We start from the raw sequence: 25,326 nt of genomic DNA on the forward strand, positions 1-25,326 counted from the left end.
CCTTTTCCTCCGAGTGAACTCATGCGAAATATCGATTCGCCGTGGCAGCATGGAGCATATAAATAAGAAGAGTTTTCCTGCGTGCACACGCGTCACTGCCCACGCCACGTTCTCGCAGCCCCTCCAGCCCATTTCTCTGGCATTTACGTCACGGCAACGTGGGGGAAGTTTTACACCGGAGATGGGTGGAGGGCTGCGCCCGTGGAACAGAGGATGAGCGAGCTTCACCGAGTCGTCGAGTCGGGGGTAGAGGGATGCGAAAGAGACGGGCCAGAGGGACGGAGATTATGCTTCGGGACTTGTGGGCGGAGGGAGGGGGTGAAACCTACTGCCTACGAACGAAACATCTCCCTCAAAAACCACCCCTTCCATCCCGTGTCCCTTCCGCCCTGTCTCCTTCTCTCCACCGCTCGACCCTGTACATCTACCTCTGGTATCGATTCACTCGCGATCTTGCCACTGACGATGGGATACCTTCGCGTCGAGAAAGAAAGAAAAAAAGAGGAAGGAGGCCGACGATAGGTGAAAGTGGATAGACACGGCCGTGTGTCGACACGGGTCAAGATTGTATTTTATAAGCGCCCCCTGGAGTATGCTTGGAATAATTCGAGAATAAAGCGAGAGAAATTCAAGGAAAATTCTTGCACGGTACGGTGTCGTTCATAGTTTGCAATTACCTCGAATTTGTCGGGGAATGCAATATGCCGTGGATTCCGTAGAATCGCGATTATATATAATTTATGTAGAATTCCCGTTTCAAAACTGTGGACGCGTCGTTAAGCGGGTGTTTCGATCGGCTGGAAGAAAAAGTTGCCTTTGGATAATGGGGGAAGGGAAGAGAGGGAGAAAAAGGAATACGATCCGGAATTATTCGATCTGTGCTTCGGGATTCGAGTGGTACGAGGGTTTGGCGCAGGGGTCGGGGCTGTTTTGGGCGACTTGCGGAGGGAGGAGATGGCGTTCGCGTGGCTGCTTGGAAGTTTGCCGGGCGGAGCATAATGTCTCTAATGAATCCTCAAACTCAAATTAAAAGTTCGAAATTGTCGGCAGTCAACGAATGCGACACTCGATTTCGTAACAATGCGAAAGTTCGTTGTATATACTCGGTGTGTATAGCTCTCTGTTCCCGAATCGGGGAGAAGAGGCCCAAAACAAATTATCGGCTGTCTCGTTCACAATACGCCTTCGAGGGGTTACATACACGCACAGCTACACAGAAAAGAATTTCTCTTTCCCCAATTGACATCTTGTTTCCCTCTCGAGGAGGGAAAAGTGTGTGTACTCGTCCGATCGGACGATGCTCTGCCGTGCTTCGTTAATCCGGAACAAATTAACCGAACGGTTGAGACGACACAATGATCCCACCTACACTTCTATTCTTTCGTTCTTTCGAAGGCAGCAGCAGTTTCGTCGAAACTTTACGACTTTACGTAAAGTTTCCTCATCCTCCCTTTCAACTCGAAATTAAGAATAAGAGGTGGTTTCTCTCGATAAAATTGATTTCATATTCACGATAAAAGATACGTTTTTCGATCGATGGACGGATAGTTTTCGCTGGTTATTAATTACGAAGAAATTTTATGCTTGAATTCGTCCAGTTTGATAACGAAGGAGGGAATCGATCTTCTTTTAATTAACTTCCTTGAATTATTCGAAAGATCTTGTTGGATTAACAGGCTGTAAGCGAGAAGTAATACCTACTGTTGAACCAGATTACGATTTAATTCGTGTAACAAACTTCCGCTCTGTTAAATTATTGGCCTTATCCGCCGGGCAAATAATCTTCAATTACTTAACTTTCGAGTAGGAAAATCGAGGAGTTTTCAACTCAAATGTTATTCTTTGCAAAGTACTTCACCGTTAAAATTATTTGAACAGAGCGTTTAAACGCTCTCATTATGTACACATTTCTAATAATTCGCTTCTCTCTTTCGTATTTTGAAAATTACCACCAAATTATTTGTCGGAGCAAAATACTTAACCATTTCGCAAGCCTCCGATAAACAAATTAGAATCTCCCATACCCGTATATTTGTATATTCGATTCATTCAGGAAATAAAACAATTAAAACTCGTTTAATAAACCAGTTACGATCTTTTCAATAGCCTCGTTCACATAGGCGAAGAACGAAGAAAAAAATTATCCTATCATATCGAAATTATCAAACGATCTCTTTCATGTCCCGTAACAATAATTCGAAACGAATAATCCCTCGTCTGAGAAAGCCTCCCCCTCCCTGTCCCCGGGTGGAGCAGCGGTTACCTTACCCGTCCACGCGCACCCGCGCCACTAATAATTCAATAAATCGCAGTCGACATTGTTGCAGCGCCGCGGCTACTACGCGTATGTTTGCAGCCGCTTGTTACAAAAAGAAAATGATTACCTTTTGCTCCGCGGCCAACAGCCTGGGTAATTTTCCGCAGGAAATTTACCGCGGTACATCATTACCTGCTGCACTCTCTCCCTCTTCCACCCCTTTCGCGTCTATGTTCACAAAGAAACGAAACGTGCGAGCAGGAAGCAAGTAAGGAAAGAAAGAAAGAAAGAAAGAAAGAGGAGGTTTGTACCACCTCTCTCTCTCTCTCTCTTTCTCTTCCCCTTTCACCCCTCTCGTTTCGTCGGTCTCGCTTCCTTGCTCGCGAGAAGCGAAAGAACGTCGTTAGCTCGCGTACATCGTGCCGGGTTGCCTTCCACACCACACCGACCCCCTCCGCCGTATAGACGTCGCAAAAGCTAACGGAGAGAGGGGTGGAGGGTGGCTAGTGGTGGGCGTTGGTTGCCGAGGGTCGTCGTCGACCTCCACCCTCTCTCTCACCCCTATCCCCTTGAACCGCCTTCCATCCACGCTCCCTCTCTTTCTTTTTTTCTTTCTTTCACTCCCTTCCCCATTTTTCTCTCTCTTTCGCCCACATCCCCTTCCTCTCCACCCTTCCTGACTGAGCCGCGTTCGACGAACGGAGAAAGAGAGAGAGAGAGAGAGAGAGAGAGAGAGAGAGAGAGAGAGAGGGAAAGAGGAAGGGAGAGAGTGAGGGTGGCCCGGGGTGGGATTGTGTATTCGAGATAAACCACCCTCCCCGTCGACGGGGCGCTGCTGCCACGTGTGCGCCGACCATTTTGCTGAAACATAATGTAACTCGGAACGATGTTAAAATATGGCGCGGCCTCGGAATTACACGCACCCCCGCGTGTATTAGAGAGCCACCAACCACTTTCATCCCCTTCCCCACTCCCCGCCCGCTCTTATCGGCAATGGATTCTGGCAGGTTCACTTCGCGCGATTGAATATCAAGCAAAATGGAAAGAAAATGAAAAAAAGAAAAAAAAAAAATGTATTCCACGGACGTCTCTTCCGTCTACTTTCGCGAACAGGTATCTCCTCTTCTTTTCGTTTCGTCCATTTATTTGTAAAAAGAAATAGCCGATTATTCGAACATTGAGTATCATATTCAAATAGATTATCCGAAATACACAGAATATTTGTGAAATTATAACATTCGAATTTTAATTGAATTTCTATAAATGAAATTCTATTATGTATATACTTTTAACGTAATAAATCCATCCATATTTGAAAATTGTTTAAATTTCAATTGATTTATGACGTGTCAAGAAATTCGGTTCTTTCTGATCGATTATTCACAGATTTTTTTCAATTAGTTCGGAATAATTGACGTTTCATTGTACTTAGTTACACGAGTATTTATTGTTTTTTCTTTTTTTTTTTGATCGTATTATATCGATATTGTTTTGTTGATGGATGATACTTTATATCATAATTTTATTCATAATTATTCGGTAAATCCATATTTTTGCACGATAACTTATCAATTTTTTTAATAACTAACGATTATAACAATTTACAAATTTTAAAACACTCTTTTCTATAAATTTACCATTTTACAGGATAATAAAATTGCAAAATTAAAAAAAACTTTGTTTATTTCGTAAACACTTTCACCATACAACACGTAACTTTTCGTAATTCGATAAAATTTCACTGATAAATTGGCGTAAAACCTGAGCGTCGATCGTTCGCGTTACATCGATTCAAAATCCACTGAAATGAATTACTCGTCGAACTGTGTATCTCGATACACGGTTTAAAGCCTCCCTCGAAATTCATTCACGTCGTCTTAAAGGGGAGAGGGCGGTTGCGGGAGCAAAGTTTCGACAGATACGAAAACCCTTCTAACGCAACCGAGAAAGACACTGATAACAAGCTCGGCCGCGTTTTGAAAATAATATCGCTCGACGTGGTTATTTCGTGCATGAACGGCAAGGGTGGCCGGCTTCTCGAGGCCCGGCTTGGACGGCTCGTTAATTTTCTATAATTTCGACGAAAACGCGGCTCTTTTCCGCTGCCGAGACCCACCACCGCGTTTAAATGTATAATATTCCAGCACACGCTCGCCTCGAATTAAAGCTTATCGTGCGTCCCCGTCTCTCGCGTGACACGCGTGCGTGGTGGCCGGCGAGCGAGAGCGAGACGGAGATAGAAAAATGTCACGGTTACGATTGAATATTTATAACGAGACCGTGTTACGTTCTCGCGTCGAATCTCGCCCGGGAAACTCGCCCCGTAGAAACTCTATTACAACGTCGCCGTTTATTTATGTACCATTAAAACTTATAACAGAAACTTTTCCTTCCGTGGTGGCACCGGCCACCACCATGTAAGAACTGTCACAACTTCGTCCCGCGACATTATGAAATTACTTGTCCGCTCTCGTCGAAAAGCGTGCCGGATCCCTCCTCCTCGTGGAATAAACTTAGACCGTTGTGTTAGACGTGATTAAAAACTTATCATCGCGCCACGACAGTTCGATCGTGCTTACTCGTCCCAGATTTTATGATCGAATTTGTAAACCACACTGTGCGACACGGAGCGACACTGAACGAATCGAAGGAAACGTTTCATCATATTATTCGTGGGAATATTTTAAACGGGGATTGTCGAGGATTTTTTATCCGCGATAGATGTGAAACGCGTTCGATGGAGTCCTCGAAGATCACGTTTCGAGTGTAGGTGTAATCGTGGTGCGTCGTGGTAGGCTCGATGTGTCACTCGCGAGGTTGATCGAAAAGTACCGAGGGGATGCACCGAGCGGCCAGTCGTTTTGCGAGCTACTGACCACTCGCAGTTGCATCCGCTGCACGAGATGCATTCACACACACATGCGATCATCTCGTCACATACTGCACCCAACGAGAACGAGGGAATCTGCATGATGGAGCGAACACTTGCCCGTAATTCGATTTCTGGGATTAACTTTGTTGTTTGCGTGCTCAGATATCCGTCTATATCCCTCTCTCTCCCTCTTCCCCAGCTTTTTGTACAAATTTTGGAAAATTTACGAAACGATCAACTGTTCGAGGAAATATGGATCAACGAAAATTATCGTTTAAATTACAAAATTTATTAATTTTCGAAATTTACACTTTCGAGGCCTTCCTTTCGAACGATTATTCTAATTTAATCAATTTCATCGTCTATCGCGAATAAAACTCCACTTTCTGGTCGACAAATACATATTCCAAGCCGCGTGCAACTATTTTTCCGACCGAAACGTCGTATAGTCCCGTAACGACTAGTGGACCTCACCCCTTTCGCCTCGTCTTTGAATAATTTTTTTCTCTCTTTCCCTCTCGCCGCCTCGCCCCACCCTCCTCCCCATGAGGTACGAACAAAGGCCTGGAATAAATACAAATAGCACTTTCGAACAACGGCCAACGAGGTCTCCGCCTATGGCGTTGTCTATCAACCGGCCCCCGTCCTCTCTCGTTCTTCCTCCTTTTTTTCTTTCATTTGCTATTCATTTTCTCACCGGTGCATCGCCCGTGTGCGACCCTTTATGCGTCTCACGGAGACGTTTCGAGAGGGAATAGACGAGAGAGAGAGGGGGGAGGGGAGAGAGAGAGAGAAGAGAATCTATAGGTCGTACGCGACAGATCCCCACGCTATAATTGGCTTTCTCCGGCGTATCGATATTGCATTATGCTTGCTGATTAGCATACTTACCTCTCTCTGAAGATCTCTTTCGTCACGCGCATAACCATCAGGTACGCGAGAGTAAAGGGTCCTCGGCCTTTGCCGTGATCGGTGACTTGCCTCGAATGGAAATCGACGTTGGTGAAAATCTTTTTTCACAAGTTTTATTCTAAAAGTTTTTTCGCTCGAGTTTATATCTGTTTAGAATTAGAAGTTTTTTTCTTTTTTTTTTTTCCTAAGAGAATCGCTTGGAAAAATTTATTTAATTGGATTCATAGGCAGGTTAAAGCGTGGAAAATGAATCATTGCGTGTGGAAATAAATTTTGAATTATACGGAACTTGCTGAAGATTCAAGACGATTGATTTTAAGTTTCTTTTGATTAAATTAATGTTTCATTAAAACTATAAATGATTAAACGATTAGAATTAAAAATTGTTTTAAGCTGGTCGTTTTTAACATCTCTTCTTTTATACGAAGTCCCTATCTACGCTTCAAATTTAATTTTGTGAATTCTTGATTATATGGATGTAATGTTGTTTTTTACAAAAATTTTTCAATAATCTGTTTTATAAATTAATAAAATAGAAATATTTATCTATTTTAACTGTTTGTATTTATATAATTTGTTCTTTTTTCTAATCGATTAGAATATGTTCGAATTTTCTTTAATTTAATCAGTTGAACAATATTTGATTGAATAAAAATTTTATTTGAGAAACAATTTTTATTATTAAACGTTCGATGTGTGTATCTTTATTGTTATTTTTGTTTTCTCGATTGTTGCTTTTTTGCGTTCCTGTTTTATGCAAATCGAATACGGGATTACGGTGCCAGGGGCGGCTGTACTTTTGCCAGCCAGACCTGGTTTTGAATAATTCCCCTAGAACCCAATGTCACGGTGTCACCTGGGTGAATGAAATCCGAACAACCATGAGAGAGAACGAGACGCTTGAAATTGTGTTCAGACTGTGACGAAATACACTCTTTCCTATTAGTTATGTTCTTCAAACAATACCGTATTGTTTCTATATTATTTTTTCATTTACCTTTGACACTTTAAATTTTTCAAAATTTCTCATTATATATAAATTTAAACCTTTAAAAGTAAACTCTATTTTTTTTCAATTACACAACGATTGAAATTAATATTTTCCATAGTTTTTCTTTGAATTATATTTTATTTCATTCACTTAATAATCAGATTGTAATCAGACATAAAATATACGAATCAAAAACATATTATAAGGAAGTGAAATAGATCTTCATTTGTAATTATATTCGTACAAATTTAAATTTCCATAAACATTCGCGATCTCTAATTCCATGCTCTAAACATCAATATTTCAAAAAAAAAAAAAAAAAAAGATCAAAAAATTTCCCAAATAAATAACGTAATTCTATTAACCAATTGAAACCAGGTTACTCGTGCAACACGATTCCAAAGATTCCTTTCTTGGTTAAGCCGAGAATTCAGTCGATCCAGTTTAATGAATATTAATGCACGTAGTTACCTCTGAGGATGGTTAGTCAACAGTTAGTCCCGAGGGTCTCGTGAATTCTCGCCATACGCAATTCTTGTCATAGAGACGAGGAACCGAAAGTTAATTTTGCACTATAATAAGAAAGCATCAGTGAAGGGGAGGGGGGTAATCGTATCCGTCAATGACTTTTAGGAGAGGAAGAAGAAGAAGAAGGAGAAGAAGAAGGAGGAGAAAACCCGTACGGTTGATCGTAAAGTTTTCGACGAAGGTCGAAGGTCGAGCCCGTTTTTAATTCGAGGTCAATGGTACTCGAGGGAGATTTAAAACTCGGCCGAACGATGGGTCTGTTGACCCCTAAGATTTTTTACTCAGGGTGGCTGAAATCGGACCACCCTGTCATTAGCATACAAAGGTCTGGCTCCACGGCGAGAGGCCGCACCGTGGTTAACGACAGTCATTACGCGAGCCTGCCAGCTCGTAAACTTTCCTTGCGGTTCTTTAAAATTCGTCCCTTCTCCACAATCGCACTTCCGCATTCACCTTGTCCATTTAACGTTTATTCGCGCGTTATCGCCTGCTGCCACTGTGCTACGCGCGACTGTACGATCGCTTTAATCGAAGAATGAGTCATTTCATCGAAAGACGAATAAATCGATGCTCTCTATCGGAAAATTTTGCTGCTTGGCTCTAATTTTTCTCTTTCACGAATTTATTTCTTTTTCTTTCTTTTTTTTTTTTTTTTTTTTGGTGTGTTTTGGTTAATGTCGCGATGAATGCTTCGAATGTTTTCTTCGAAGCATTTTCTTCGTTATTTAATTTTTAACTTTGATTGGTAATCTGGAATGTGAATATAGATAGATCGTGTTCGATGAAAGATGTTAAATATCGGTATTGAGTTGTCTAGTTTTTAATTTCGATCCCCGAATTTTTTTAATATTCCATAATGTGTAATCAGATGGTATTAACAAGGATTCTTTCGCGTTTCTCCGAAACTTAAGAATATTTTTTTAATCATAGAAGAAGCGTAATTAAGTCAAAAGTAACTCGAAGGACGTGGTAGAATTAAATTACCTGTAGCGGAATTAAATTACGCGCAATCAAGTATATTAACAGGGATTCTTTCACGTTTTCCTGAAACTTAAGAACCACGACAGAAATACACAATTAAATATAAAAAAAGAAAAAAAGTGACCCGAAGACCATTTTATCTTCCAAAAAAGTAGAATTTAAATTAAGATAACGATAATGTTGAAGATAGCTTCTGAAATTAGAAGCTCTCTTCGACAAAGATTTCTCACGTTTATTGCGCGCCAGAAATTCGATATGCAAAAAGCATTATATACGTACACGTACATTCATCACAGAATTTGAATGGCATGGCCACGAAGGTCTCGTTTCTCAGTTTCAAGAGACGCCAGCATCTTGGAAGAAGGAAGTCGACGTCTTTTTTTCACTCTTCCTTGCCTTTCTTGTCCCGGCCCAGTGAAAAGGGTTACGGGCAAAAGGGAAACGAAAAGAGACGGAAACTTGGTGAGCTCGTAGAGAGAGAGAGAGAGAGGAAGAAGGGACGATCGTTGTTAAGACGTGTGGGAAACTGGCCTACGGTATGCAAATAGGCGGTCGGCGTGAAACGAGAAACGACAGAGGGGGATGAAGGGTGTGCTCGTTGTGAAAAAAAAAAAAAAAAAAAAAAGGAAAAAAAAAAGAAAAATGCCAACCTTCAGGTTGGCATTGTGCTCTTATAATGGACCAGTGGCACCGATCTTATGTAAATCGTCGCTCTGATCAAAGACGTGCCAGTTTCCTTCTTCCTGCTCGCCTTCTGATCTTTCTGATGTATTCCATCGATTCACGATGCACGACTTCTCGACTTAGTTTCCTTTATCCATCCCTCCCTGGCACAGGGCACCAGTAATTAGTCTTTACGAGCTTTTCATTTGGCCCTTATCCGAGCACTCGTTGTCTTAATAACGACGACGAGTGCTCGAGCCGAGAATCTATTTTTACGATCCACGCTGGAATTACGCTTACGGAGTAACGGATACGATTAACAGGGATGAATATTTTTTCATACAAACGTTTATTGAATCAAAATGAAATTCGCCCCCATTAAAATGTATATCTCGGGGGAAGGAGAAAGGGTGGTGTGTTTATATTTTTTAATGGTTAATGGGTCTCCTCCTTTAGATAGGCCAATTGGACGTCGATCTCCCCCAGATGTTGGCGAAGTTCCTCGAGCACTCCAATTTGAATTTGATCCACGTCCTGTGATGGACAATATTCGTCTTGACTGGATCTGTAAAAGTTGAATATAATTTGATCGTTGCATCCTTTTCATTAAGGTGTTGCATCAATAATCAATAAGCGTTTAACCATTCGTGATCCTGAGTTTTCAAGGAATTAAGAAAAAATTAGGAATTATTTATTAATAATTTCTATTCTATCATTATTATTCAATATATTTTTAAATTAATTACGTTTTAAGATAAGAATCAATAGAAAAGTGACGATTTTATTCGTATGATTTCAAATGTATATTACGAGAGATCAGGAAAATTAAATTTTTAAACAAAATTTTCTATATTTTAACTTATATACGAAAAGAAATATTGCGAATAAAATCAAATAAATATCGAGGAATAATAATTAATAGGAATCGAATCGATCGAAGATTTGATAAAGAAGTAGATCTCTAGAAAGAAATTTATTATTCTCCATTGTAAATAGTTTATTCTTGCTCGTTAAATTCGTTTTCACTTTTTGTTTCTGTTTAATCGCCGTCTGGCAAACTGAAAGAGAATCTCGATGCCGTCCAGAGGCGACATCCGGCGGCGTTTCCGCGTCTTTCCCGGAAGTGAGGGGTGCTGGGGGTGGAGACCAAAGGGTCGTCGAGGGCTGCAAGTGGGCCGAGTGGGATGAAATCGATTTTTTTTCTGCCACCGCCGGAAGTCCGAATACTATTTCCCTAATTTTATCACGAGATGGCGCCAAATCAACCATTTACGGATCATTCTATTATTTCCATCCGCGTTTCCATTGCATATTTCTGACGTTTTACGAGATGGATTAACGATTTTAGACATCTTGTCTTCTTTTTGATACAGTAAATATTTCTCTCTCTCTTTTTTTTTTTGCATAAAGTAAATTGTAATATGCAAGAATTGTCACGTATGATTTTACGTGTGATAGATTTGAATTTAAAATGATGAATGAAATATCATCTGCGTTCAAATTTCGAGTGAAATTATTTCAACAGCAAGAAAAATAAATCCTCTTTTATATAACGTATTAATAAACGAGAAATGATTTGATACGCAATCATTTTCTTTTTTAATTGACTTTTTTAATATTTCATATATGCTTGACTTGATATCCAAATCTATATATAATATATTACATATTTCAGATCAGTTATAAAAATATCGATAAAATTAATCATATCAACACAACCAATTGTTATACGCTCGTGTAAAAATTCTCCATTATTTTTATATCCTAAACATATTCCCAATTGTAGCTCATTTTATAAAAATAGTCACGAGTCACGTCGATTTTATTACGCACATTATCGCGAAGCTATAAATTTCAAAGAATTCGTCACGATTCGGCGGGCACATCTCGAGTACAAGCGTGGAAAGATTTCCTCTCTCGCCAGACGTGATCTCATTAGTATCGTCGCGTCTGCCGCGTATGTGTTTCATAAATCACAATTTCTCGTGGCGTGGCGTGTTTATTACGAGAGCCGGCGAAAATTGAGAAACGGATTACCGTGTCTCGCCTTAATCATCCGGCCAACTAGAGCGTGGAACAGAGATAAAGGAATAATTAGCATCTGTCGCGGGACATCGAAGACAGAGACATCTGACAACGAGTGCCGAAAGGTCGGGATTTGATTTCGTGCACCCCTTACGAGGCAACCCCTGGCCCACATGGAGGGGTGGGGCTTGATGGTAGCGGAACGTCCATGAACCCACCCTTCGCCCGGCCCAACCATACCACCCCTTACGATCCTCCCTTTTTCTCTATTTCCAGCCCTCCCAGCATCTTCTTCCACGCCATCTGCGACCCTGCCTCCCTGCTCTCTATCCAAGATAGAGGCGGACAGCCTTGGAATTCAATTTGACGAGCTTTAAAAACGTTTCGCGGCTGGATTTTTATCGACGGATATTTTTATTAGCATCCACCTTCCGAAAGGATGCTCTCTCTTTCTCTCTCTCTCTCTCTCCTTTATTTTCTCAAGTTTCGTATTAAAATATTTTTTAATAAAATATTTTGGATTGTCATTGTATCATAAGAGAAGATTTGAATTAAATTTCCGTACAGTTATTTTGTTACTTTGATCGATTAGAATTCTGGGAAATAATATTTTTGTAAATAAATTCGTCGCAATATGAAAAACGCAAAGTTTGGAAAAAATATTATTCGTAATTTTGCGAATTTAAATTTCCATAAAAGAAAGATTTCGTGTAAAAATTTTTTGTCAGGATAAAAAAATAATTTTGAAAGTACGAATTAGACACGAGAGTGGGTTATATTACCTCGCAATCGTTACAATCGTGGGAGGAGCAGGCAAGGCAGCCAAAAAGGATCTAAACGTTCCGCTGATCAATCGATCGAGATCATTCGGCTTGGTGACGTGGTCTGGCAAATCTGTATCGTCTCTGGTGCATCCTGCATCGTGTATTATTTTCCAATCTATTTCCGATTGCTTGTAAACGCTGGTCAGCTCTCGATAGATCAGTTCTACAGCCTCGTAACTGAAACAAAAAATAGTACAAGTTCATACCATTTTACATAATTACTCATAAGATTAAAAATATTACACTCAATTTTCTTCTACGCATTGTTCGAATGAAATTTATATATTATTTTTCTTTTTACCACATTATTTTATCTTAAATAATTTCCTTTTGCTTTTTTGCAATTTACACATACAATCTGATCAATTTTTCTTATTTCACTACACCATTATTATTATTATCACAAAACTACAAAAATTAAAGAAATTGCGAATGTAATGTTTAAATTCATAATAACTTAAGAAATTGCCAAACATTTTCGTCATACGTGTATCTACGAGATAGAATCAAAAGTATGGGAACGCGTAAGAGAAAGTTGCATCAAGATTCGACGAGTTCGACCGAGTCACAAAATTGTAAAGTCCAGAGTGCAAGGGCAGACCGGTAAATTTCGTTAACGCGTCGTAAATAATGAAGGCGAACGAGGAAAGGGAAAATGGAAAAGAGAGAGAGAGAGAGAGAGAGAGAGAGGGAGAGAAAGAGCAGGCAATGGAAAGTTTATAATGCCAGGACGATAACACGTGGCTGCAAAAGTTGAGGCATTTCCCGAAGGCACGCGACGAAAGTTAACACGGCCACGAGACCAGTTTCCGGGTGGTCGTAATTTGTACTCCGCTTCTACCCGCCTCCCTCCTCCTCACCCACTATCTCTTTTTCTCTAACTCTTTTATAACGGCCCTCTCACGCCTCCCCCTCTCTTATCTGATCATAAGTTTTCCTCGTTTTCTGCAGCTGCAATTCGTCCTACGGCCCGCCTCTACACGCTTCCGTTATCAAGGCTACCGAGATTTCGCTCCAAGATTGCCGATATCTATGTTAGCGGATTACGATTTATTCGCGAGATCGTTGTTCCTTCTTGGCATAGTTTTTCGATTATCGTTAGAAATTCGATCGATTTTCGAGCGAATAATTCACGTTGAGCATTCCTCTTAATCAATTATAATTCGAATTATCTTTTTATTCTTTTTAAAAAAAAATAAAATTAAGTAATTTTATTTCACAGTGTAAGTTTTTATATATATACATATATACAAAATTTAAAGTTAAAATTAGATCTCTAAATTTTTATCTCGTATCATAGAAGATTATATTGCATGTACTTTTTATTTTATATTTAAAAAAATTTCGTAAAGTTTTTGGTATGGTCACGCGAGAGATCATTGTCGCGGCAAGAAATTCAAAAGTTCCGGGAACGCGAAGAAAACGTGCGAAAGATAAAATCGGTCCCCCGAAATTTCTGGGGCGTCCAGGTATGGCAGATCAAACGTGAAACAATTACGTGGTATAACGGGGACGATCGACAACGACGAACATAATTGGGCCCCGAAAGTCTTTTCCCCCGGAGAGGACCAGCTGCGTGTCTAGAAGCACGCCCCGTTTGCTAACGCGCTAACTGTTCGTAAGAGAAGACCATCGCCCACTTTTTCCTCGCTGAATATTAATTATTCTCTCGGAAAGTACACCTGCCCTCACCCCTACGCCGGACACAACCTATACATACGCCGCATACGTGTATCACGGCTCATGATTCTCGCCGCAGATTATCCTAACAGTTGTGTAACGAAGTTGGTAACGATCGGCCTCTTCAGGCTATGAAACCGGTCCCTTACTTTCCGTGACCTGGTAAAAACTGATGGGAATTCAATAATTTTATTATTGAACGTCTACCTTTTTGATGTGATTCTTCGATTGAAATTTGTAATTGATATTTTGTAAATTTAACATTTTTTTTTTTTTTTTTTTCCGTGAAAAATCGAACATTGTTCTTCTTATTTTCGTATAGGTTACATAGGAAAATCGAAGGAGAGCGGTTCCTCGAAAGTGTGGAACGATAATTTTTGATAAGAGGCTCCGTTTTCGAGAAAGTTTTAAGATGTAATTTAACAACTAATTGAACAATTTTCACGAATAATTTCCTCAAAAACAAAGAAGGATCTCTCATCTTTCAGCTTGTACTACAATTTTCAATATATTATCTCAATTTCATAGAATTCTTTAATACATATCTTTGCATCATAAAAGAAAGAAAAAAAAAAAAAAAGAGCAAAATTAAATTATCATACGATCAAACTAGAGTACCATTTGAAATTAAACTCGTTCTAAATCGGCTCTCATTGCGCTGCAAACGTAAACGTTCGTATCATCTCCCTCCACATTCATTAATTTTTTTTTCCCTCCACATTCATATCTCGAAAAAGCAGATGCAGTTAAAAGAGTGTCCTTCCAACGTTTTTCACGCTTCCACCTCTATCTCTACGATTCATATTTTTCGACGTGTAACCGGTTCTCTTATTTCCCTGTCACTATTTTCTTTTTTTTCTCTCTTTTTTTTTTCCTCTCCCTTTTTCCTCCCCTCTCCTTAACGCGAGTTCCCATCCCATCATCGAATCGACACGACGACAGTGGAACATCGCAGCGCAGAGCCGCGTAACACACGGGGTGAACGAAAGGCACAAAGGTCGGTGGAAAAGATGAAGAGGATAACGACGAACGGAGGAAGGGAGGGAGATACAGAAGCTGGTCCACGTCGAATGAGTTAACGGACAATGGCGGTCCACGTTGGAAAAAATAAAGGAGAAGGGACGGTGGTGGGGGTCCCTCATTACGAGGGGCGCCCCCGGTGTATTTGTCGATAAGGGGGGGGGGAGGAGGGGGGAGGGGACCTATATGCAAATGGTCGTCCCTCGGCCATGCGACGGCAAAGAAAAAAAGTTTCCCTCTTTCTGTTTCACTCACTCCGTTTCCCTCGGATGCACGAATAATGCTCTCTCTCTCTCTCTCTCTCTTTACCGCCATCGTGTACCAAAGTGGAGAGAGAAAAAAAAAAAAAAAGGGAAGAGGGTATAATGTATCGTAATCAGATGATCAATTATTAAGAGCGCGGCAAAAAAACAACGAGGGTTGACATACGACTGACAGGAGAGGAGCTGTATCCGGATATACCCGAAGGGGGAGAGGGGCCCCCTCTTCGTTCCTTTTCCTTTTCTCGATATCTTCTTTTTCCATTACGGTTTGGCAAACGTTTGGAAACGGTACGATATTATACGGTAATCGATAGCACGAATTTCAGATGCGAGATGTGAAAATTCTAAGGTTTGGAAAGGTTTCGAATGAACGTTTTTAATTTAAAATTTGAAGTTGTTAGGCGCTTGTTAATCTTTTATTAATATAAAAAATGCGAAGCCGGATCGGCACGCATTTATTCTTGCATGTATAATAACGCGTTGCATTATTAATCGTTCGGGAAAAAAAATTGAAAATATTGTTTGAAATAATGCTCGTACGATGTGTTAAATAGATCGGGCAAGTAATGTTGCGTTTAAAGAACCAATACGTTATTTGCACAGTGACACGCAGTGAGCATGTTAGATAAAAGATATAATGATAAATTGTTTCTGATAATAAAATATATCTGATCAACAAGATGAATTATAGATTAGGTTAAAAAAATTCGTTACACGCGTGCTTTTTAACGCGACATTCACTTACCGCTTCAATATCGCGAGATTAATATATTTTCAGAAAATCAATTATATATATTAATAAATGTATTATTATTATTTTTTAACAAATAAAGAAAATCCGAATTAATCTTTCTTTTATCGACAACTTTTAAATTATTTTATCCAGGGTCTATCCCTCAGAATTATTATTCCACGATGTGAATAGGTATAAGCGCAAATAACATTTGCCTGAGAAAATATAGAGGAAGGCACGTTAAGTAGAACTTTTCATGTTCCGGGATGGAAGATTGAACGCGATACGAAATTGTGCGCATGAACAAACACCGTTCACGAGGAAACCCGTCCAGGATATTGTTTAGATATGCATAATAAATGTATCGCTTTCTTCGGGCCTCTTGCATAACCGAGCAAACTTTCTAGGCATGTGCGTCGAGAACGTTAGGACAATAACCCCCGATATCGAGTTACCAATTTTTAATGGATGTGGATCTAGCTGCGATCATGCGTGTGATCGGAGGTAAAAGCTCATCGCGTCGATATTTAAAACACGTGTCCGTTATATTCAAAACTTTGCTTTGTAATTATAATACGCGTATGCGTGTTCTCATTGAAAATGCAGACAAAAGATATGTATGAAAGTATACGAAAGGATATTCGAGAATTTCGTGAAAAAAGGTAAAAAATTTTAGAAATTGTTTAATTTCAAAGAAGTATATGCATATCGATAATTCTATTTAAAGAATTTACAATTTTTATTTATGAGAATTTTATTATTTGAGAATGATAATAGAGAGATATGGAAAATTTTATAATAATAGGTGGCGAGTTCATTGAAAATGTCTAATTATTTAAAACGATCTTGATAATACGTAGGGAATAATAGGTAGGGAAGCGTGAATGTATAATCTCCTCGAATTATTGCTTGACTTTTTGGATTAATAACGCGATTTCTGATACATACGATCATTTCCGAGTTAACCTCCGGGTTGTAGATCATCTTCCCAAATTTAATGAGATATTTGAGTAGATTATTCCCCTTACCAATTTTCTACTATCATCTTTATTATACTAATCACAGTGATCCCGATAGAATATAAGATAATTATCGCCATCCCAAACGCGAGAAACCATTCTCGAATTCTCTCGAGATCGTGGTGAATAACAAATCACTCTATAATTTACGATCAACAATTCGGAAATGCGATCTTCATACCATTCATTTAAGTCGTTATAACGTTCTAAATTACCGTCATTCTATTTTCCCCTTCTTGACACTTTTAAACCTTTTGAGAATAAATTTTTTTTACACACTCTGGTGGACGAGATTCTTTCTTATCACTTATTAACAATATTTATTAATATAATATAATAATATTTATTATTTATTAACAATATCTTATCATTTATTAACAATACTTTTTTTATGATGTAAAGACACAATATTAATGCAAATATTTAATAAAGAATTTAATTTTTATTTTTTCTTTTATACATTTCACAGTAGTTGAATATTAATAATTTCTCTCGACGATATCATTCACACTTGCTCGTCGGTTGAGTTAATTTTTCTAAAGATTTTAATGCTGATTATCCGTATCGACTGTGAAAATTGAAAAGGACAACGATGCGTGGATGTACCTGACTCGTGGCACGTGGCCCTGAAAACAGGACAATTTGCTGCATACTCGCAGGTAGCACCAACATATTTGGGGTTGCGGCAGGTATACGCCCATATATCGAGGCGATTCCGAGGGGTAGCTTTGCCAATCAATAGATATTCATCCCCATCGAACCATCGATACACCATTGTCGGTACACGGTGCATTCAGCTACATTGTGGGACACGCAGGTTGCACTTTGATGTACCGTGTTAAAGAAATCATTCATCAAACGATCGACACAGGTTCCTATATCGTTTTTCTATATCTTCTTTTTTTTTTTTTTTTTCTAATAATTGAAATATGTGTTAACACAGATGTGTTAAGAACATAACACAATTTCGATGTGTTGTTTAATCAAATTTACATAAAATAAAATAATTCAATCCTCATCCTCAAGGATTTTAAATCGATTAAATTGAAAATATTGCCAAATTACTATCATTATATAACTACTATATTACACTTTCACTATTACTAAATAAGAGAAATTTTTCAAAATATTTGAAAAATTAATAATAATAATATTGTTCTCGAAACGAAGGCAATGAACGAAGGAAAGAGAAAAATAAATCATTCATCATTGAAACGAGAATTAATTAGCCGAAATTCGCTCTCTTACTAGTCACGGTTACCATTGAAAATTTGAATCTTATGTAACGGGTAACCACCCTTGGATCCCTCCGCGTGAAATTAATTAATTAACGGTCGATTCGACATTGACTGAGAATACGTGTCGCGCAAAATCGTCGTACGAAACGTTCGGTCCCCGTGCACGAGGAGGAAGAGGGTGAGAGAGGAAGAAAAGGGAGGCTGGTCTCTCTGCGTGTCCCGCTGCGCGAAAATTTGCATACACGTTCAACGATTTAATTAGGTTACGCCTAGGAAACGGGTTGAAGTTCACACACTTCATTAGAAATTCGAAAGGCCCAGGTTTTCATTTTGACGTGTGCGCCTTTCTTCTTGTTTTTTTTCCTTCCCTCTCTCTCTTCTCGGTTCTTCCATCGCCCCTGGTTCCTTCTTCCGATCCAATAATTGAATGCGGACGGTATTAAAGATTTATTTTCGTGTTTCGTTTCTTTTCATCGACGAGCTAGAACGTAACTAGCATGTTTATTTGCATGAAATTTCGCTCGAGGGAAATCGGATCAAACCCTTCTCCTCTAAGAGCATTCATTGATAATTTAACTACGGAATACAGAAATTAATATTGAAGAAGAAAGAAAGAGAGCGAAAGTGATAAGAAAATACAATAGGATGTTGATTATCCCCGAACACAAGTTTTATATTTTAGGATAACAAATGATTGATTGATTTTCTATAATGCAATCTCCTTGTACAATTCTTTTATCTGGCTAATAAATAATTTTTACATAAGAAATTTAAATAATGTACAAAAATATATAAAAACATCCTATCGATGAACAATTCGAAACACGAACAATCTTTCTCTCGATTAATTCTCTCTCCAGATCTTCTATCACACTAGAATCGAACATTGAGCAAAACAATTCTCACGAGCCTAATCAATAAACGTTACAAGATATCGATGACAGAGAGATTATCTCTTCTTCTGAACCGCGAACATTTGCACGGCCGATTATATTCAACGACACAAGAAAGAGAGATACGAGTAACACGATACATTGCAAGGATACATGGTCGCTGTTATTGTCAGGATAATTTGCATACAGCCAGCCCCTGCTAATTATAAATTTCATGCGGCACAACCGTGCCTGCCTGTCTTCACGACGTACACCAACATTCTCATCCCGAGGCGGTGCCTTAAATCAGGGCCTTTTATGTAAATGATATCGCATCCGTGCATCAGCTGTCTTAGCCTATATTCCTATGGATTCTCGAAGGAAACGAAAATGGATCGAGCCTCCAAAGGGGGGAAGGATGTGAAAAGGTCTCTCACACGGATGTGTGGAGCGGAATTCTCGACGAAAAATCGAAGCGAATATATATATAAAACTCTCGACGGTGTCTTAATTGCACGAGCACGATCGACAATTTGTTGGAACGAACTTTAACGAACTTTCCCTTTGTCACTCGTCCCCATCGTCGATCGATCGCGGTTGAATACCGTCGGGGAGTCGGTGGTAATAATTTTTTAAGAACTCTTCACTCCCCTCCGCCCTTCCCTCCACGTGCATTTACGCGCGGCCGCGACTCGTATAAATTGCAATTTAACAGTGGCAAGAAGGAACGAAGTCGATGAACCAACCAGTCGAAAGAGGAAAGGGAGGAGGTGGTTGGTCCTCCTCCTCCTCCTCTCCCAGAGGAATTTTATCGAGAGACTCGTAATCCTGGGAGGAGGAAGGAGGAAGGCGCGTTTAATAACGTAATTAGCCCCAAGGATCTGGAATTTCTGCGCCGGATCGGGAATAAATTAATGCAATTATCGAGGACGATCGCGAGTGGACGAAAGGGGTGGAGTTGGGGCCACTAACTTCTTCTTCCTTTATCCCTTTTCTTTTTTTTTTGGGAAGAAGGAGGAGGGTCGCGACACAATCTCGTCCCGCGAACGATTTCGCCTTTTCCTCGACTCATTGTCGCCACTCCACCTTCGGGGATGGAATTTTAGCCATCACGGAATCGAGCGCTTATTAACATCTCATCGATTCGACTCGGCCAATTAACTTACTTTTTTTGCGCGCGCCGCTCGAAAGCTGCATCCTCGAACTCGTTTTTAAATGAATACTCCACGGAACCGACCGCCCCGCGGGTGGTTTCTTTAATATGCTAAATATCCCGCCGCACCGCCTCTGGGGAAAAACGTAAGTTCCTAAAAACGGCTGACCATCGGTTAATAGTTCCTTCTCTTCTTTTTTTTTCCCTTTGTTCTCTCTCTCTCTCTCTTTTTTCCTTTCTTTCCTTCTTTTTCTTTTCATTCAAGCCTGCCTCTCTCGGAATTTTCGCGGCCGAGGCGAGTAGTTACGGTCAATTATTAAGTTAACGACGTTACGTCGACGTAACGTGTTCCCTGAATTGCATCACCTGTACGAGACTTTCATCGTAAATATCCCGCTTTGTAAGTCAGATATTATGCAAAACGATTCTTTTTTTTTTTTTTCTTTTGCTTACTTGCTTCGGTGTCCGATAAATAAATATACTTGAATTATAATTTTTATCAGTGGATTATTTTTTATTACAGCTTCGAAAGATTCCTCTTGCCTCGTGTATTATGTATTAAAAATATTAATTAAAGAATTATAGGTATTAAATATTCAATCGACAATGAAGATGTATTTTATTGACTTTTCCACATTAGTTTCATCGCTTACAATACATTTCCCTGTATAATTGAATAATTTATTAAATAATTGAGACTTATCGAATAGTCTAAATTGATTGAATCACAATTTTAATTTTATCATACACAATTGATATTCTGTAATATCAAACGTCGTTCAATCGTACGTTTACATTCAATCGAAAAGAAAAATTTAAAACTCGTGTCATTCAAGTATTAAAAAAAAAAAAAAAATATGGAGCAGAGGCTATTCAAGATATTCCATAACGCGTCTTCCACCCTCGTGTTTGAACGTTTATTCGATATATAGTAGATCATCGGATGGCGACGTGATCTCGCACGAATTAACCGGCCCGCATATGAAAAACGATGCTCGTATCCGTGTGAGTCATGGAAAAAAAAAAAAAAAAAGAAAAGAGAAAAGGAAAAAAAGAGAGGAAGAAAAATAACGAGAAAGTAGAGGAAGGGGAACTAGTATAATTTGTACGAAGGGGCACGTCTTCCGTTCTTCTTTCGTGGATGGGTCTAGATTCTCAGGCACGGGTATGCAAATGTAATAAAGAGTATTCAGGGACGTAGCTGATTTTCGGTTAATCGAGGCTTTATGACAAGGTTTTCATCCAATTTACAATTTGATAATTTCGATGAAAATATTATAGATACGTGGACTTTGGTTTTTAATTTGATAGATTAAATATAAATTATAAATAATTAATAAATAAAATAACAATATTCAGTGCGAATAGTTATAACATTGTTTATATTAATTTAGAAATTACACAAATATTTTTGAAATTAGCTCACAAATAATACATTCGATTAATCAAATCAATTTCTCATAAATTTTTACGTCATTGTTTTTCGAACCAATACTAAACGAACAAATTGAAATAAAATAAATGATATAGACATTCCTCTTTAATAATCGTTATACATCACCAACTAAATTCTCAACATTCTCAAAATCAAAACAATTTCTTAACAAACTTATTCAATTCCATCCACTCGACTAAAATTTTATCATACCCCAATCACTCAAAAAAAGAGTTACCTAAAACCAACAACGATTAATATCTCGAATACACTTGGTCTCGTTGAAATCGCGATGCGAAGAATCGAAAGGAACGGAGCAGATGCTCCCTCGAATCACGTCCCTGGAAAAGAAGGAGGGCCTGAAGGTGGCCGTGGCAAAGGGCCCATTACGCGAGCCGGGCCCGGAACAAGAAAAAACGACACATTGTGATGCGATGTATGCGCAAAGGGTCGCGCCGTGGGACTAGAACAAAGCGGCGCGATAAAAACTGGGCATGGATCCGAAGAGCCCTCGCGTCCTAGCGCTTCGAGGAGGTGGGGAGAGGGGCCCGGTGGGGGCCCTTCACGCTTTCAAACCTGCTCCAATACTTTCAGTCATCCGCCGCGTATTCGAGAAGCGTTTCCGCCCGTTTCTTCGCCTCGCGCTCCTTTTGTCCCTTTACACGCGATCCTCTCGGCCAGATAACGTTCGCGATCCTACGAAACGGAAGCTTTGAACTTGTTTCGCGAGTCATGCAACGAATTGTCCGAGTGAACTTCCTGTGAGAATTAATCGGAAATGAAGGGTCTAATTAATAAGTCGAAAGGGGATCGAGAAATGATATGGATGGACGGTTTGTGGGAATAAATGTGAAATCGAAGATGATGCTGTTTCGAGTTGTTGAAACGTAGATTGATCTAAAGTTTTTTCGTATTTTCTTCGATATAAATGAGATTATTGTTTCAGGATCGCGTGACAAATAGAATAATCAGATGATTTCGATGATTTTTCCATTGAAAGAAATTTGATTCTTTCCGAGCGTATAAAAATTATTTTGCAAACGAATCGATGAATTTTCGAAAAATAGAATAGTGGAAGTTCCAAGAAGATCGTAATAAAGGAAGAATATTTTTCTAAAAAATCTTCGACACGAAGATTTCCTTTTCATTGTTTAAATAAAGTAAGATTGCAAGGGTAAAAGTGAATGGTGGGAGGCGAGGGATGAATATGGAGTTTTTTTCTTTCTTTTTTTCCTTTTACCGAGTCGTAGGTTTTAGTCCAGTGTTCACAAAGGAGTTTTTGCGCGACTCCACGTGGTCCATACAAGGACACAAGGGCCGGAAAGGAATCAAGATTCGTGGGATCTTGAGAATCGAGAACCGGAATGATCTTACCCCCTCTCGTTAGATTTGCACGAGTCTGGTCCAATGGTTCCACGAGGTTGGGCCTCGAGCGACCAGTTTTCGAGCAACTCGCGTTCGGTAAACCTGTTCTCCCTCTTAATCGTCGTGAAAATAAAGAATACACATCTTCTTCATCGAGTGTGATACATTTTTCTAACGTATATAAAATGTAAATTCGAGAGAATTTTAATGATATTTAACAATAATACGTGAAGTAGAGAAGAAAAAAAAAGGGAAAAGGAAAAGGAAAAGAGTCAAAGTTAATTTATAAAACGACGTGTTTATCGATCATTTAGATTGAGAAATGTTCGACGTGTTTGTTATTTGCAAAGATGGCCGCTGTTGCGTCGATGGCCATGTTATGGGGATCTGGAGCATTGGGGCACCTCGTCATCTCCACCCCTGTTTGTAGGGCGCAGGGCTGTGGAGGGTGGTCAGACGCTTCAAGAAGTTTGTGTCCTTAAGCAGAGAACATTTCGAACGTGGTGTCTCGTTTCATGCGCGATAAAAATGTTGTATTTCAAATGTAATTAACACAATATGATATTATTATCGTTACAATTTAGAGGGAGTAGAAAAAAATCGAAGGATAATCACAAATATTCTCATCGATATCAAAATTCGTTTTATCAACGATAAAAAAAAAAAGGTAATCATCGATCGAATTGTTCGATTAATATTTTTGTTATTCGTGTATGGAAAACAAGTTGGTATCCTCAAGTAGAGAACATTTTAATATGATATGATTTCATTTCGCACAAAAATACCGTATTTAAAAAAAAAAAAAAAACATCCAGTAGGATATTATCACCATTGCAATTTATAAAACGGAAAAATAAGATTTATAAAACGAGAACAAAAAATAACCAACAAAAAGATATTTCTATCTTATATTAAAATTCGAGATCGATTCCTTCCGTTTCGTATTTCATTCATTAACGAACGACGAAAGAAAAAGAAAGAGAAAGAGGGAGAAAAAAACAATTGAATCGTTCGAGTGATATTTTTATTGTATTCGCGTTCCACGGATGGAAAACGTTGGCAGGGTCGCGTAAAAAACAACGTCGATATTAAACACGCGAGTTTACGCGGGGTGGAACGAGTCTACCTGGTTAGCCGGGCTTTCATCCCTCGCGATATAGGGAGCGCGTCTCGAGAGAAAGAAGGGGAGGAAAGGAAAGGAAGGAAGGAGAGGGAGGGAAAAGAGAGAAAGCAGAGCCGCGTATGGATTTGCTTGGGACCGTTTCAAGGGTGAGGTTAGACCTGGGCGGTTTGAAAATGATGAAAAAGCTTCTTGCGTCACTGTCAGCCTCTGTCACCCATCCCCCCCTCGCCCTCTCCTTTCCTCGTCACCTACAGAAGAACCTTGCACCCTCGCCCCTATCCATCTTAATATTATTATTTCATTCCGCGAGCCCGTTTTTTAGAGACAACTCTCTCTCCCCCTCTCTCTCTCTCTTTATCTCATCTTCCTCCTCTCCTCCCCCCTCTCTCTTTTCCCGATCTAATCGTACGAGTCCGACCTCCTCGTTCCCTTCACGGTGAAAACCACCTACCGCCCTTACCCAGCCCTGGAACCAATCCACCCCCGTCAGGGGACACCCTCCACCTTCCGGAGCACCATCACTTACGGATCAATAGGGTATGGAAGATAAACGCACCTAGAGGGGATCCAGAGGGGCTGTCGGTCGAAAGGAAGAGGGAGAATAAAAAAAAGAAAAAAGGAAAAGGAAAAAAGAAAAAGAGGAAACGCAAATGGTATCTATACTGTGACTCCCTCCGTCAACAAGCTGTGAGAATCGTCGATGCGGTTTAACCGTGGTTGGTTACAGTTGCTGTTGTTGTTTAACGCTGTCGTGTTTCATTTGATTTGATCGTAGGATTGTTGAGAAAAATTTAATGAGTTTTAAGAGGGAAACGTAAGTGAAGTGTAGTTACCGTTCAGAGTTTTGAAATTTACTTCATCAGAGAAGATGCATCGATAATGGTGTGCAACAAGATGATTTAATAAATTTTGATCCATCCGAGTCAGTAGAATTGCTTATTTAGTGAATCGATTAAAAATTAAAGACAATCTGATAATCACAATCATAATTAATTAAATGCTATTGCTAAATATATCTTTCAACGTTTGTTGCAAACAATAACAATAACTCTTCGATACGATCCCATAAAATATAAAGGTTTTATATATCTTTTATCCTTTCTCATTATTTTAACATTTTTTATATGATATATATTTTTAAAAATTGGCAGATATTTCATTATTTCGTTTCATCTCTCTCTCTCTCTCTCTCGCTCGTGAATATTCAAGAGATTGCACCTTCGCATCCTCGTTAAATAGTATCGTTGTAGCTCGTGGCCTGGCCGGAGGAAGAGAGGACCAATCTTCGTATCAAGATGAGCCCTCCCGAAAATATATATTTGGGGGCGAATCCCGTCACGTTATCGCGAATATCTCGCAGAGAAATAGGGGA

The 25,326-nt window shown here is 39.3% G+C and overlaps 1 protein-coding gene and 1 long non-coding RNA gene across 3 annotated transcripts in view; one reads left to right on the forward strand and one right to left on the reverse strand.

The window, feature by feature from the left end:
• Positions 1-25,326, forward strand: part of LOC116414238 (uncharacterized) — a 262,405-nt gene that overhangs the window by 27,617 nt on the left and 209,462 nt on the right. The window lies entirely within an intron of this gene.
• Positions 9,535-25,326, reverse strand: part of LOC100867650 (misexpression suppressor of ras 6) — a 363,124-nt gene continuing 347,332 nt past the window's right edge. Inside the window, exons 5-6 of the mRNA XM_086910190.1 lie at positions 12,012-12,230; positions 9,535-9,769 (exon numbers count right to left, since the gene is read on the reverse strand). Of these exons, the coding sequence (XP_086766316.1) occupies positions 9,640-9,769; positions 12,012-12,230 (349 nt within the window). The 3' untranslated portion in view covers positions 9,535-9,639. The remainder of the gene's footprint in view (positions 9,770-12,011; positions 12,231-25,326) is intronic.

This window comes from Apis florea, unplaced genomic scaffold (genome assembly GCF_048593485.1).
Source record: "Apis florea isolate Af1SG1 unplaced genomic scaffold, ASM4859348v1 contig_3170_pilon, whole genome shotgun sequence".
Classification (NCBI taxonomy): domain Eukaryota; kingdom Metazoa; phylum Arthropoda; class Insecta; order Hymenoptera; family Apidae; genus Apis; species Apis florea.